The sequence below is a fragment of the Nelumbo lutea genome, chromosome 6 (assembly GCF_056320005.1).
Source record: "Nelumbo lutea isolate HS-2025 chromosome 6, American lotus-T2T, whole genome shotgun sequence".
NCBI classification, from domain to species: domain Eukaryota; kingdom Viridiplantae; phylum Streptophyta; class Magnoliopsida; order Proteales; family Nelumbonaceae; genus Nelumbo; species Nelumbo lutea.
Genome location: NC_142689.1, coordinates 47120957 through 47137633, shown reverse-complemented (window position 1 = coordinate 47137633; position 16677 = coordinate 47120957). Strand labels below are relative to the sequence as shown.

The 16677-nt window shown below is 35.2% G+C and overlaps 1 protein-coding gene and 2 non-coding genes across 3 annotated transcripts; all 3 read right to left on the bottom strand.

Moving 5' to 3' along the window:
- Positions 1-471: 471 nt before the first annotated feature.
- Positions 472-5870, bottom strand: LOC148848828 (small ribosomal subunit protein eS10z-like). Its single transcript, XM_088949445.1, has 5 exons — positions 5787-5870; positions 5632-5680; positions 5243-5522; positions 5004-5136; positions 472-819 (listed from the first exon to the last, which is right to left on the bottom strand). The coding sequence occupies exons 1-5, from the start codon at positions 5787-5789 to the stop codon at positions 742-744; spliced, it is 543 nt and encodes a 180-aa protein (XP_088805571.1). The 5' UTR covers positions 5790-5870; the 3' UTR covers positions 472-741.
- Positions 2167-2248, bottom strand: LOC148848830 (small nucleolar RNA snoR53Y). The gene has a single exon (XR_016101633.1). It is a non-coding gene; the product is annotated as a small nucleolar RNA snoR53Y (small nucleolar RNA).
- Positions 2357-2450, bottom strand: LOC148848829 (small nucleolar RNA snoR69Y). Its single transcript, XR_016101643.1, has one exon. It is a non-coding gene; the product is annotated as a small nucleolar RNA snoR69Y (small nucleolar RNA).
- Positions 5871-16677: the final 10807 nt, after the last annotated feature.

Genomic DNA, 16677 nt, shown 5'->3' with positions numbered 1-16677 from the left:
AGATGGCATTAAATAGCGAGGAAAGAACCAAATCAACCAACAGCGGACCTTTAGACCTCACCAACATTCTGTCGCTCAGTTTTATCCTATTGGGAAAAATACACTTTGCATTTCTAAACCTTATATTTATACCGTACATGTTTTTATTTGGGCTCCTCCCAAACTAAGCCTCAGGAAAAGAAATACTTTAGGCTGCGTATAGTTGCAATGCAAATTTATTTGCACTGATAAACAATGGTAGTGTAAATGATTTCGTGCAAATTATGATATTTATATTTCAAAATTTACCTTGATAACGGTACAAATACAGTAAAATAAGACCTGAAACAGAATAAAAGTAAACTAGAATTAATTTTTTTTCATTTGCACTCTCCCATGCATTTGTACTAATGCAAATAAAATTGCACAGCAGCCCACACAGTCGACTTTGAATCTTGAAAGATCAAGTTATAAGTAATTGAAATTTGATAATTTTGTTTGCAGAGAGGTACCCTATTATATTATTTATCGAGCTGTGAAAAAAGGTTGCTAAGATAGATGGAACACTACTTAAGAGTAGTTCTGACAGTTCCTCGTCCATCAAGAACTAGTAACAAATTAGATCTCATGACAAATTTAAGACGGTACTCTGCGACATACTCGATATATAACTGCAACAAATTTAATATATAACAGCTTTTCTGGTTGCATATAACTAAAACTATCAAAAATTAAGAGTACTCCGCCATACTCGACACCTCTTTACGCCAAACTTGAGCTACCAGGTCCCGCGCCATAACCACCACCTCCACGGCCAAAACCAGGCCTTGCACCAGGACCCTGTGAGTTCAAAAGTAGCACGTTGAATACATAAATGATGAACCATGATTTTTCAGTAGATCATGACTGAAACTGACTGTTAAATCATGACTGCTATCAAATAAAATACTTTTTTGACTGAGAGACTGTTTAATTTGAGAGCAAAAATAGCCCACTCAGCCACAAAAGCCACCCACAATACAATGAGATTCAGTCACACCAGTAGCGGGAAGCTGTTCAAATCCCAAACAAGGTTGCAGTTTAGCTACCAAAACAGCATGCAACAGCTTGCCAAACAAGGTTACCACTTGAATCAGATGTTTAGTGAAGAGGCCCAAGCAAACTCGAAACTCCCCCGGACCCCAATCACAAAATGCACCTGATCATGTTATTTTATAAACTTGAAAGGTAATTAATTGACTTAGTGAAAAGAAGTAGCCTGTTATGATGCTTTGATCCTGCACTCTTGCAAAAGGGCAACCATGTTACCATCTGATATACTCATCATTAGCATAAATAAATCTATACTACTATTAAAAGTGTGAATGAGAGTGAAGAACTCTTGTTTGACTTAAAAAAATCTAATTTTTTAATTTGGTCCACTAATTGTCAGGATATTTTTTTATAAATACACTAATTGTGAGGATATTAACATAAACAACCACTTTTCTTGTCATTTAAACCACTATCCCTAAATCATAATTAAGGTATAAACTCCCATTGAATCCCATTCTTGACTAGAATACCCCTATTGTTGAATTTGGTCCCTCTAATTGTGAAGGCCCAAAATGTAATTTATACTACATTTCCCCTCATTCAATTCCCTCTCATCAAGTTTTATATTTAGAGTACTAACAACTCCCATTCTCTAATTAAATCCTATTAACCTATTCTTTTTACCAATAAATTATACCAATTAGACCTATATCCATGATGTCATAATTAAAATTTTTTAAATAGAAATAAATGAATAGACAAAAAATAGACAATCTCTAATGTTAAGGAAAAATAACAGTGACAAATAATAATTGTTCTTATTGATGTTGAAATGAAATATAAATTCAAAACCAACGTTTGACCCAAAAGGTTTAATTGATGATGGAATGTTTCCTAGATTTTTCAACAATTCAACCTTTAAAATCAAATGTGTCAACCCATGACATTATAGTTCAATAATAAAAAGTAAAAAAAAAAGATAACAAAAATATATATATAAAAAAATGTGTGACAGATTAATTGTTTTCGTATTTGGTGGTGAGTCAACAACTCAACCTTTTGGGTCAAATGTGCCAAACCTTTGATACACTTTACATTTTCATTGCATCCCCAAAGTGTCCCAAAAAATAATTAAAATAAATTAAAGAACATAGTTCCCTCAGGAGACATATTGAACATCCAATCATTGAAAATAATCGGTATTAGCGTGGTAGAAATAAGCATCATTGGGAACGGTAGACTCAATACAAAAAAATGATAGAAATATAAACTACATAAAACAATAATGAATAAGAATCATAATGAGATACTTGTGCTCAGAATTGATCAAAAAAAGAAGATACTTGTGCTCAGATATATGTCAAACAATCTTTTCCCAGACCTTTGAGTAGGTCTCATAATGAGCTGGGAATAAGAATATCATCATTGCATTGGAAAACAGAAGATAAAAAGCATTAGAATCAATGAATATAGAATGCATGCAGAATACAAGTTCACAAAAGTAGTTGGCATGGCTCTAACCACTCCTCTATCAAGAGGTCCAACCCATGCAGCATACAAATTCACAAAATTAATGAATATAGAATGCATGAATGAAAGCAAGAAACAAAGACTAAAAAGGTGAGTGAAGGCCCCTCTTACGTTCTCTAATCAAGGGATCCAAAGAAAGGCTCTGTAGTAGCAGTATCAGGGCTCTTTAATTGGCAAACACCAAGAAAACAGTGATATGTAGTTCTGCTTGTTATGGATGATAATGGAAACATCCAAACCCACATACAGTGTTTTAAAGGCGCAAGGCACAAAAAAGCGCAAGTGACAATTTGCACCCAAGGAGAAGCACAAGGCGAGGCACATGTCTTTTTGAAGCAAGGCGCAAAAATACAAAAAAAAATGCTAAAAAATATAAAAAAAAAAAAGAGAAATTTCAAAAAAAATGACAAAAATTTCAAAAAAGCAAAAAAAGATGAAAAATATTAAACATAATATTAATAAGAAATATAAACTTAATTTTTAAAATTAATGGTTTTAAAAAACCTATTATCTAAAATTAAAATACATAAACATAACATGTAAAGCATTTTCAAATGAAAATTTAAAAATAAAATCAAACATATAAAACATTTTCAAGCATGTAAAACCCACAATCTCTTTTTTTCTTTGATTGCACTACTTCAAGTAGCTAATGTGATGTAAAACATATTACATTTCTAATTCTATGGGTCACCTTTGTGCCATGTGGCCCACGCCCCTTGAGGCAAGCCCAAATAAGTCCATGTTAGGGTCCTAAATTCTTAGTTTCCACACAAAAAATAATGATTTTATAATTTGAATTGCTTTTTAAGAAGATATTTTAGTAGGATGAATGAATAAACATTACCATATAGGGGGTTCTCAGAGCTCCGGGGGTGGAGCCCCCGCCCAGCTGCTAGGTTCAAAAAAAGGGGCACATAAAGCACAACATGGGGTTTGGCAAAACCTTCCCCAACCAAATATATCACTAAAACAGACCTCTAATACTTTAACAACAAAAATCCTATTAATAAATGTTTGCTTGCCTAGGAAATGATGCATATGAAACTTGTATAGGCTAGAAGCCATGACTGACTTGGTTCAGAATCCAGCATTAAAAGGAGATGGGCATGCAATCTGTGTGTCAAGATTGCATTAAACACCATCTAAACTCAGAATCCAGCATTAAACACCATCTAAACTCCAAGGACAGAGTTGCATGGACCCAATCAAGAAGAGCATAAAAGGAGATGGGCATGCAATCTGTGTGTCAACCCTGAAAGGCTCCAAACTCTTGGAGTGCCTATGGAGCATGCATGAATATATTTATGTATATGTCAGAGAGAGTGAAGCGGATAGGGATGAGCTGGGAGCCTGGGACAAGGGAATAAAAAGAGTAACATGAAAATTTTTAGTAAAATGACAAGCACTATGGGCATTTTAAGGGGTAAAGCCAAGAAGCCAAAACAAGGTACTTTAAATTAAAGCCTAAAGGAATGTAGAAAAACGAATTGGGCTTAATTTTAAAATTTTTCTTTATTTTTGTGGTAATGTGGAAAATGGAAACATTTAAATGCCTGAAGCATAGGATGGGGGGTTTGACTTGTATTACGTGTAAAGAGGGAAACAAAAAAGCATAGTGAAGCATGTAGCATATCAACTTGAACAATTCACAACTTTAACCACCATATGCCATCAAGCTACTAGAAACCTCAACTCAACTCAGCCTTAATCCCAACAATTTTCAATTGACTTGAACACACCTCTCTACTCTAATTTATGGACAACATCCTATTTAATTTCTCTATCATTACGTATGATTGTTCCAAGGTAGAGTGGTTTGCATGAGGATTCTCCTGATAACTCATTATTTAATTTCTCATAGTGTGAGAGTCATCACCAAGACATTCATTATGTTTCTTCAATTCAAGTTAGATTCTGCCACCAATTATAATCAGGAAAACAGACTGAGTACTAATTACTACAGCCCAGGCGAGGGGGTCCTCTAGCCACAAAGCTCATACACTCTGCTCCTCTCATTTTTCAGACGTTGTCGTCTATTTTTAATTAAATTATTAAAACTGTAAGAAATTACAATGAAATCCATCATTACTCTAATAAAATCATTCTGAACCTCACCCCCAATAGTTGATGTCTGTACCACCTTCCCTCCCATTAAATCTCCATTGACCCTTTTGACTATCTTAATAAAGCAGGGGCATAAATTAGATGGGTTTGAGTCAAGATAAGAGCCATCCCAACCCTAAAATATGGAACCTAGCATGGACCCAAACTGATATTAAAACCCTAATCTAACCAAATTTCTATTCAAGCCCATGCATTTGGGTTCGCTTGCTAGTAATAACAACAAAACATACAGATAATAAAATATCAGTACTTAACCAACCAATAGAATCTAACAAATCAACAAATGTCAGCAACCATGACAAGGTGCCAAATAGCATTTAAAATTTCATTACCCTATACGATGGTTGGTACTCAGGCGGGGCTCCTCCCTTGTCACCGAACTCACCAGGAGGTCCTCGTGGACCACCACGGTACCCATCACGGTCGCCAAACCTAGGCCGGTCTCCCTCAAAACGAGGCGGTCCACTAAAACCAAAACCACAAACTCGTAAGGATGGTTAAAAAAGCATATAGGCGTAGGCCTACCAGCAGAAAACATTGAAAACGGACATCTTTGGCAGGAAACATTTACCGTGGGCGATCTCCGGGAGGCCCGCCCATAGGCCTCCCAGCAGGTTTAACAGATTTCTTCAAAGTGGCAGGGACGATCTCCGAAGGGAGGTTGAGGTATGTTCGGAGGAATTCGATCCCATCGTTTGTGAGGTACCAATAGTAGTGCATCCAAGCGAAGGTCTCACGCACATACTCTTTCGATTTAAAGCTTTGCATCAACTTGATGACCTGTAGATTCGGCACATCGATGTCCGGGTGCTTCGCAAGATTAAAATCTTTCTTCGCATAGCAAACGCCCTCTGTACATTTACAAGAAATCGAGAGATAAAGTCAGACGTCAGGAATGAAGCAGTGACAATCATTAAAAAGTCCCCACAAACAAGCAAAGAAAAAAAGAAAAGTAGAAACCTTGGAAGAGATACTTGGAGATCTCTCTCCGGTTCTTCTCCGGAATAATCTGCAATTGCGAAGACGAGAATATCAATGATCGAGAACAAATCTAATAGTAATGAGCATAGCAACCTCAAATGCATGGTTATAGAGAAAATAGCAAGTTTTAGTACCATGGCTACAAAGGTGAAAGACGCCTTCTCCTTCCTGGTTCTCTCGTTTATCTCTCTCCGTTTTCAGTCACAGCAGAGACCCCAAAACCCTAGAAACGTTTTCTTATATAGTTAGATTTGGGCCGAGATTGAATCTAGGGTTATTTGGCTCTCGTACCAGGGCGGCCCAGTTCGGTCATATATACTTATGACCAGCCCGAAGACAGGCCATGGACTGACCTTATTGGCTACCGGGGCTCCAAGTACGCTGGTTGAGCCACAAGGCCCACAACCACAATATTCATCAAGTGAAGTAGTGTTTACTTTTTTTGGTAGAGAAAATGGGGTGCTACACAAACCTTGGTAGCTCCAAGGTTCAAAAAATCATTACGTATCGGCCGGTATTGTATCGTATTGGATAGGGGTGCTCACGAACCATGGGGTATTTTTTTAAATTGAACTGACTTGATAGGTTTTTTAAATATGAAACCAAAATCAAACTGATGCAATCGGTTCACTGGTTAAACACGATTTGGTTTTTTAGTTTTCTTATGCACTTAAAATTAAAAAAAAAAACTAAAATTGTCAGTGCCGAAATGGTTGGTGTCGATGGTTGTTGTCGATTGTCACCTGAAGTGAAGCTTGAGAGGTGGTGTCTGGCAAAGCTGTAGAGAGGAGAGGTGAGAGAGAGAGAAGAGAGATACAGATATCAGAGATGGCATTGGTGCTTGCTTTCCGGCGAAGTGGCAACCAATGTTGCCGCTTGGTGCTGGTGGTTGGCGCGGGCCGCGCGACCATCTGGGGAATACAAAGATTTGAAGATGACTGTAAGAAAGATTGAGAACTTCGAATAAAACTGAGAGAGACAAAAGAGAAAAGACTGAGAGAGTGAGAGAAGGTTTAGCCATTTAGGTTTCTAATTCGAAGAGACAAAAGAGAAGAAAGGCTTGAAAATTTTTTATTTTCGAGACTGAGAGACTGGGAGTCTCCAATTTGTAGGGGTGTAAACAGATCGAATTTGAATTGGATCAGGCAATATCCGAATTTGAATCCGATTAAAAAATCCGATATCCAATGGATATTGAAAATTATCCGAATTCAAATCCGATTAAATATTCGAATATTCAATTCGATTCAAATTTGATTAATTAATTATTTTAGATAATTAATAAATATTTTATTGATATAAAGTATATAAATATATAACTTATTTATATAGATTAATTATTATATATATATAATATAAATCCTATTTTATATATTATATATAAGAATTAAATAATCGACCGAATTTGGATATTTATTGAATCGAATCAGGTCATATTCGAATATGAATCTGATTAACTATTCGATATGAATAGGATTTTTGAATACCATTGACACCCCTACCAGTCTGGCACTCTAGCACTCTAGCAGAGGCAGACTACTGAATAAACATTCAATTGAAACTTTATTCGATTTTCAAAAAAAAAATATATATATATATAATATTATATAAATATATATTACTGTATATATATCGATCGGTTCGGTTAACTGCCGATTTTTTTAAATGGTTAACCGAAACCGAACCGAAAGTATCAGTTTTTTAAGAATATCAAACCGAAACTGAACCAACTAGTTCAGTTAACTAGTTTTTTTATTCGGTTTCGGCCGGTTCAGTTTTTTAGTTGTTTTTCGCTCATCCCTAGTATCGGGCCCTTCCCGATACGCCCCTATAAGGGTTGTATTGGGTCAGGGCCTGGTTCAAAGGGTAGCTGAGACTTAAACCAGCCCCTCTAAACCAAAATCGAAAAAAATAAATGGAAGTTAAAAAAAGGGTCGATACTGGCCAATAAGTATCAATACTTTGAACTTTGGGTAGCTCTTCCCCAAGAATCAGAAAAACAAATTTAACTAATGTTATGTAATATTTTTTTTTCAAGATTTCTTAGCATTTATCACAACTAGAAGCAAGATGGTATACATCACCATGTCAACCTTCTAAACCTCTCTTCCTAATTTCTTGTTTTTTTTTTTTAATTTCACATAATTACCCATTAGACCAAGAAATAACATAGGCTTAACTATTTCTAACAAGCATAAAGAAAGAGGGATTTGCTTTTCTAATGTTTAGCAAAGTGGCATCACTTTCCCTTACTTTCTCCTAAATTGTCTCTAATTCCTATATATCTCCTACATTATCTCTAATTCCTATTTATCCTCTCCCCACTTTTTATCCACACCTATTTAAAAAAGTTTCAATTAAAAATTTCAGAATTATTTAAATATTATAACAAAATTATATACTAACTTTAAAATATTTATTCAAAACACAAAAAATAATTATAATAGATCTAATAATATTCTAATAATTCTATATTTTTACAAATTCCATCATGAAATTATGTAGTAATAATATAAATTATAATTTTATGAATTATTCAATTTAAATGTCATTCAATAAATTTAAAAAATATTAAAAGTAGAAAAATAATTATAATAGATTTCATAATATTCATATTAATAATAATTTAACATTTAAAAAAAATTAATAACAAATTATGTAATAATAGTACTAATTATAATTTTATGGATTATTAAATTCAATAAATAATTAATATTTTAAAATTTTAAATAACAATATTATTTAAATAACTAAACAATATTGTAAATAACTAATTTCAGTTATATCAATTACTAATTATAGAAAATAACTTTCAAAAAAGTTAATATTTATCAGTAATAATTTTACAATAATAGTGTATATTCATTACATATTTATATGCACTAAAATTAATATTTATAGTATTTATAGTAATTATTTATTATATTTTTTTATAAATATATTTTCAATAATTATTTATAAATCTATTTTTGTTTTATTATTTAACAGAAATTTGTCAATAATTATTGGAGATTGAACAACTATTCTTAACATTTTAAATTTAAGTTATTGTATTTATTGAATTTTTGTTATAAATTTATTTTTAGTAATTATGTATTTTTTATAATTTATTGCTTAATATTTATTAGAGATTAAACTATTATTTGAGATTACACTATTTATTGACTAATTTAGTATATTTCCAATATTTGTAACTGTTGTATTTTTATTAGATATCTATTGTATTTTCATTATAAATTTATATTTAATAATTATGTATTTTTGCTATAAATTTTTAATAATTATTAGAGATTAAACTATTGTTATTTATTAGAAATTAGACTATTATTTTAGTTAAAATTAGGAGTGTTCAAATATTGGTTCAGCTCGATTATAGGTTGTTTCGCTAACCAAATCGACCTAGTCAGGTTGGGAGTTTATCACTAGAAACTGACTAACCATTAGTGAAAACTGGCCAACTCATGTTGTATTGGTTTGGATCTATTTTTTATTTAATTTGTTTGTTCAAAAGATTTAAACTTAAAAATTAAATTTAAATTTAATAAATTATAGTGGTATTATTAATAAATACATTACTGACATAAAATATTTTAGACTACAAATTTGGTAATTTTCCCACTTTCCCATATTAAAAAGTAAAACATTAATATATATCCATGGTCAAGTCAGTTCGGTTTTGGTCGGTTTACAAATGGTCAAACCAAAACTGACCTAACTTGGTTGGGTTGGAAAATTGCTGAACCAAAGCCGATTGGAAAATACTAAAAAATCGACCAACTAGGATCGAGTTTGATTGGATTGGTCTTTAAAATATTAAAATACAAAACAATTATATACTCTTATGTGTTTCTATTATTTAGCTTTCGCTTAATAAAGCTCGTGCATAGCATGGGTCTCCGCTATTATCAAATACATCGGGTATGCAAAGGTTGCGTACATAGGTATTTGTGGGTTGGACATTAACATTTAAAACCATTAGAATACCTACACTCTTTGTTGTATTGTTGGATATTATTGATAAGATACAATGTGTCATGTGATGTGATTTTTTTTTTGTACTAAAAAAGGGAAGATATCATTCATTATAAAACTCCATCAAGAAGGAAATACAAAGTCATAATTCTTATTCAGGTAATGATGAATTCAAGAGGTAAACATATTCGTGGTCATAAAAGCATTTCTTGGTTGAGTAACAGCTTTTGTGAGCTCATGGGCAAGAGTGTTTGCAAGTCTAGGAGTGTAGGAGAATCGAACACGTCTTCTTTTGCAATTTAGACTATGGGTGTCATGAATCATCGGGTGAATGGGGAAGATGTTTTGTTTATCCCCCTGATAAAGACTATCAATTTTACCCCCCTTTTAAAGATTTTCAATTGCCTATTTTGAGTTAGACTCGAAGATAACATTATGCAAACCAACTTGTTCCATTACACCCCCTGACCCGTTCTTGAGTCAAAAACTGTTGACTTCGTTAGAAAACTGCTGACCTGGGCGATCGAACCGTCAATTCATTTGACTTGGATAGCGGTTCATGGTTTAAGAAATTACAAAGAGGGGATAAACTCTAAGTCTAAGACACGAACTCAAATCTGATATCTAGAGAGAGAAGAAGAAGAAGAAGAAGAAAAAGTTGCAGAGATCTGAGAAAAATTTTGAAAAATCAATCTCATATCTGAGATCCATGAACTCATATCTCATATCTCATATCTGTCATCTGCATTGTTAGCGTTGTCGCCATCGCTAGTGAACATCAAATCATTCTCCTCCTCTTCCTTCTTCTTCCCTCCTTCCCTCTTTCATTCCTTCCTTTTCTTTCTCTCCTTTTCCTTTTTTTCCTTTCTCCTTCCTTTCTTTCTCAACCGACAAAAGACTCTCTTCTCTACTTCTCCTTTCTCATATATAACTATATATAACTATTTGCTATTTTGCCCTAATACAAACCATCTGAACCGTTCAACCTAGACAGTCAAACCGCTGACCCTTAAACCAGTACCTAGAACGATTTCGTTTTTCGGGTCAGTTTTTAAAACTTGATGCAAACCTATCCTTTTCACTAGCATTGCACCCAAATGCAGGTTTCTAGTTCTTGCATCTAAGGCTGAACTACATATATCTGTTGCAATTGAGCTTTTACAATTGTTCTAGATCTATCCCTCGCAATACAAGCTAAACTTGCTGAGAGTCGAGAGGCTCCCAAATCGCTAGACTTGGGGGTGAGATTGAACTGCTTCATTCTCACACTAGAGATCTGCTGGCAGTTTGTTGCTAATTGAAATCACCTCCAATGGGTTTTTATCAACTCCTCTAAAAACCAATTCATTCTTGGTGAGCCAAAGCTAACAGCATATGTTTGCTTATAAAGCTCTCCGCCTCTCATAATCTTCATCAGTGTAGTTTTCTTTCTTAAACCAAGATACAATCCACTCATTTATCTATATGGTTGAATTCATCACTTCTAGATATGTAAACTAGAGGGCAAGCCAACCAAACTACTCTTATGAAGGGGCACTTCTGTAATAAATGATTCAAGTCCTCCTCCACACCATCACATCTCAGACATAAGGAAGAAATTGCAATTCCCCACTCCACCAGATGTTTCCCTACTACAACAACTTTATTGCAAACTCTCCAGATAAAGTTTTGGATCTTAGGAGGCACACGATGTCAGCACCCAATTTTTGCTCGGTCCCTTCACCCTACCTCTTCATACCCACCTCTTAATCCCAAAAACTTGGAAACACAACCAGGTTAACTTGACACTTTCCAAAACATGAAATACCCTCCTTTGACATAATCCACAAGACGAATAAGAACCTTGAGATCAATATCAATGTCCGATCAGACATTATCCCCATACTTGGAAAACTATAACTTAGTTACACATCAGTTTCCATGACTACACTACAAAGATCCAATGTTCATCACACCAACTTCCTTTCTAACGGCCCTGATCTCTGCGATATTCAAATTTTAACTCCTCCAAAATTCAATTCTGATGGCTCTAAGCGGTTACCAATGTCAGCTATATCTTTCTTAGATCAGAACTATCCACTTAACTCCTTACCATGCCTACCTACCAAATTATAGCTCAAAATTCCCCCGTTTGACCCCCATCAAGCCTAAATCATTTTTTAGAAAATCTCATTAATTAGATTTTACCATCTATCATTCTAATTTTATGACTAATAAAATAATACTATTGTATTCGGGGACCTAAAAAACCGTAGCACATTAAATTTCATGACCAAACACTCTCATTTGACTGTTGAGAAAATAAGATTCAATTTCAAGCCCTCTTGTTTATTGGAAAATCATAAGCTAAGACCATGATATAAACTAAATCAGTCAATCTACACCTCTGATCAAAGATCCATCACTTCCATCAGATTCAGAATGTTTAAAAATATCTACCCACCAAATTTCACACAAAATTTCCCTGTTTGACCCTTCATCAAACAAAGAATCTATTTTAGCGAATCTTGTTGATCCGAACTTGTTAGCCATAGATCTCAATCATCCTAACCCTATTTGTCCAATCAAACCTTACCACTATGTTTAGAGACCCAAAAAACCCTAGCATACCAAATTTCATGACCAAATTCATTTGTTTGACTATTAAACTACAAATATACCTTTTCGATATACCAAATTAAATTACTACATCATTCGTCCCAACCTGAAGCCTCAAAAAGGTGATGGCCGATGTCAAACCCATTTTTGACTCATTAAGACACTTGGACCAATGAAACAGAGCCTAATAGATTCAAAAAGCCCTAAAGTCCCAAGATATCTCTACTTAAAACCAATAAAAGACAAAATAACATTTAAAAGTTCACCACATTTATATTTTCTACCACTAATAGTGCTAAATACGAGACTACCATGACAGGCATGCCCCAAGCTCCCATTGGACATAGAAAACCCATGAAAACCACACCCAAATCAAAGAAAATGTTTCACCTAATAGAAAAGTTTGATTAGACATCTATTTCTCTGAAGAATCTTTGTCAATTTGTATGAAAAAACTTTATTGAATCCCAAGCACTATAGCTGAATGAATTCAAACCTATCCCCCTCCCTTTCTCTATATATACTAATATAATTTGAACTCAAAACTGTATCTTATTAATTAGAGGTTACTGTTTGTCATTCCAATTTCATGACTAATCAGACCTTACCATTGTATTCAGGGAGCCAAAAAATCCCATTACATCAAATTTCATAACCAAACACCTCCATTTGATCATTGAAAATGTAAGATTCAATTTCGGGCCCTCTCGTTGATTAGAAAACCATAAGCTAGGATCATGACCTGAACTAAATCTATTAATCCACTCTTCTTATCAAAGATCCGTAGCTTCCATCACATTCATGACAACCAAAAGTGCCTACCTACCAATTTTCATCCCAAAATTCCCTGTTTGAGCTTGATCCTTAATCAAACCAATGTCATACTTCGGCAAGTCTTGTTGATCTGAACTTGTTAGCCATAGACCTCAATCATCCTAATCCTATTTGACTAACCAGACATCACCATTGTGTTTAGAGACCCAAAAACCCTATCACGCCAAATTTAATGATCAGATTCATCCATTTAATTGTTAAACTAGAAAGATATCATTTCAATGCACCAGATTAAATTGCCACATCATCTATCCCAACCTAAAGCCTCAAAATGGTGATGGATGATGTCAAACCCATTCCCGACCCATTAGAACACTTGGGCTAATGAAATAGAGCCTAATAGACACAGAAAGCCCAAAAATCCCAAGATATCCCTATTTAAAACCAAGAAAAGTCAAAATAACATATTAAAGTTCATCAAAACTGCTGGAAACTCCTGTCAAGGTACATACGAAAGGTAAGTCTTTCATTTTAACTTTTAAACTTGATTTCGTAATCTCTGTTTTTTTTTTTTTTTTTAGTTTTTCTTGGTTGCTTGAGGTTTTGAATAGGGGTGCTCACGGTTCGGTTAACCGAATCGTGGGGTATTTTTTCAAACCGAATTGACTTGATTAGTTTTTTAAATATCCAAACTGAAATCGAACCGATGCAATTAGTTAATCGATTTTTCATTTTTTATAAACTTAAAAAAAAAAAAAAAAACTAAAACTATCAGTGGTTGCTATCGATGTCGGACTAGTTGGTGCCAATGGTTGCTGTCGGCTATTGCCTGAAGTGAGAGCTTGAGAGGTGGTGCTTGGTGGAGCCGCAAAGAGGAGAGGTGAGAGAGAGAGAAGAGAGATATAGAGATCAGAGATGGCATTGGTGCTTGCTTGCCAGCGAAGCGGCAAATGGCATTGCCGCTTGGTGCTGGTGGTTGGCGCAGGCTGCACGACCATCTAGGGAATACGAAGAGTCAAAGAAGACTAGAAGAGTAAGACTATAAAAGAGACTGAGAACTTCGAATAGAACTGAGAGAGACGAAAGAGAAAAGACTGAGAGAGTGAGAGAAGGTTTAGCTGTTTAGGTTTCTAATTCAAAGAGACAAAAGAGAAGAAAGGCTTGAAAATTTTCGATTTTTGAGACTGATAGACTAGCAGTTTGGCATTTTGGTAGAGGCAGATTTTTGAATAAACTTTCAATTAAAACTGTTAACCGCCAGTTTTTTAAATGGTTAACCAAAATTAAATGAAACTATTGGTTTTTTAAGAATATCGAACCAAAACCAAACTTATCGATTTTTCAATTCAATTTTGATTGGTTTGTTATTTTTTTGCTCACCCCTAGTTCTGAAATGTTGGAGAACCATCGTTTGCAGTTTTTTCTTGACTGGGAATAGAGGCACAGAGGCGAGGGTCTTAGGGAAATCAATACCTAAGACCCGATAACATCACCTCAAAATCGGTCGTAGGAGAAGTTGAAAGGATGTTCCTCTAGATTTAAGAAATTTCTATAACCATTTTTGTTTTTCTCCAAAAGAAATTGAGCCTGAATAACTCTCGTACTAGGCTACTACAGTAGCTTGGAGAGAGAGGTGCCTAATACCTTCCCTTTCACAATCCTTGGGACCTAAAATCTCTCGGTTTCAATCCTTTTCCCATGGAGAATGGAGTCACTATCAAAGACTTGAATCAAAATTTTCAAATCTAAAAATGAGGGCCCGTTTCCTCTAAAACCGGGTGGTGACTCCATCTTTTTGAGCCGACTATGAGCTTCCCGAAGCTCACAGTTGGTGACTCTACTAAGGAGTTATCAAGACCTTTGCAGGTGTTATTCTAGTTTAATTTTATGTTTTTTTTGTTGTGTGATGTAAAGATTTAAGAATTAAAACTTGATTACGATTCAAAACCACGTTTTAGCATTCTCTGGTGTGGGAGACTTCTTCCTTGTATGCCCAAAACCATCCCTAGGTCAAAATTGCAACCAAACTTTCACCCAAAACCGTTGCTGTGCCAAAATCACACCTTCCTTTCAGCCCATCACAACCTAGAAATTTGAAATCGTACTTTCCTTTAGCTCCATCGCAGCTCAGAACATCAAAATCTTACATTCCTTTCAGCCCATCGCATCCCAGAAATTCGAAATCGCACATTCCTTTCACTCAATCGCAACTCATAAATTCAAAATCGCAACTCCTTTCATCCCATCGCAACCCAGAATATCAAAATCACACCTTCCTTCAACTCTATAGCAATTAGAACATTAGAATTGCAACTCCTTTCAATCCCATCACAGCCCAAAACCTCAAAATCAAAATTCCTTCAGCTCCATCACAGCTCAGAACATCAGAATTGCACATTCTCTTAATCCCATCGCAATCTAGAACTACAAAATCACACTTGACTTCAGCTCTGTTACAGCCCAGAACATCAAAATTGCTCTCTTTTAGAGCTTCATCGTGTTTCAAAATCTTCCCATTATAGCTCAGAATAGGGGTGATCATGGGCCAGGCCCGGGCTGGGCTTTGCAATATGATAAGGGCTATAGCTTAGGCCCAGGCCTAGGCCGGCTCAGGTTTCTGGGCTTGAAACATAAGCCCTAGCCCAAGTCTATACAGGCCTGGACAACCTAGAACATCAAATTTGCTCTCTTTCAGAGCTTCATTGTGTTTCAAAATCTTTCCATTACAACTCAGAATAGGGGTGATCATGGGCCAGGCACGGGCTGGGCTTTGCAATATGATAAGTGCTATAGCTTAGGCCTAGGCCCAAGCCCAGGCCGGCCTAGGGTTCCAAGCTTGAAACATAAGCCCTAGCCTAGGTCTATACAGGCCTGGGCCAGGCCGGGACGGATTCTGGGTCAATGTCACTCATATATAAAACATTACATATCTATATATTAAATGACAAACATGTATATAAACTTATTTTATACATTATATAATATAAAATATTACATATAATATAAAGTATACATGTTATAATATTTATATATAAAATATATAATATAATGTAAAATAACATGTATACACATGTATACGTTGTACACAATATGTGTAAGTTTAAATATATGTGGGCTAGTCTTGAAGTATTAAGCCCAAGCCTGGTCCTAAAATTTACAGGCCTGATGTGGGCCCGGGCCCGGGCCGAGCTTGTGCGGGCCAGGCCGGGCCGGGTTGAAATGATCACCCCTAGCTCAGAACCCTCCCATCACAACCCATAAGCCTAAAATCGTAACTCAATTCAGTCCCATTATAGCCCAGAACTGCAAAATCACACTTGAGTTTAATCCCATTGCAGACCACAACAACAAAATTGTAACCCCTTCAGAGCTTCATTAGACCTCAAAACCTGTTCATCACACCTTCCTTCCTGCTCATCGCATCGAAGAACCTGCTCATCACACTTTAGAACCTGCTTATTGCACTCTAAAACCTGCTTATTACACCTTAGAACCTACTCATCACACTCCAGAACTTATTCATCACACATTATTTCCTACTTATCACACTCTAGAACTTGCTCATCGCACCTTACAACCTATTCATTGCACCTTCTTTCCTACTCATCACATTCTAGAACCTGTTCATTGCACTCCAAAACCTATTCATTGCACCTTCCTTCCTGTGCATCGCACTCCAGA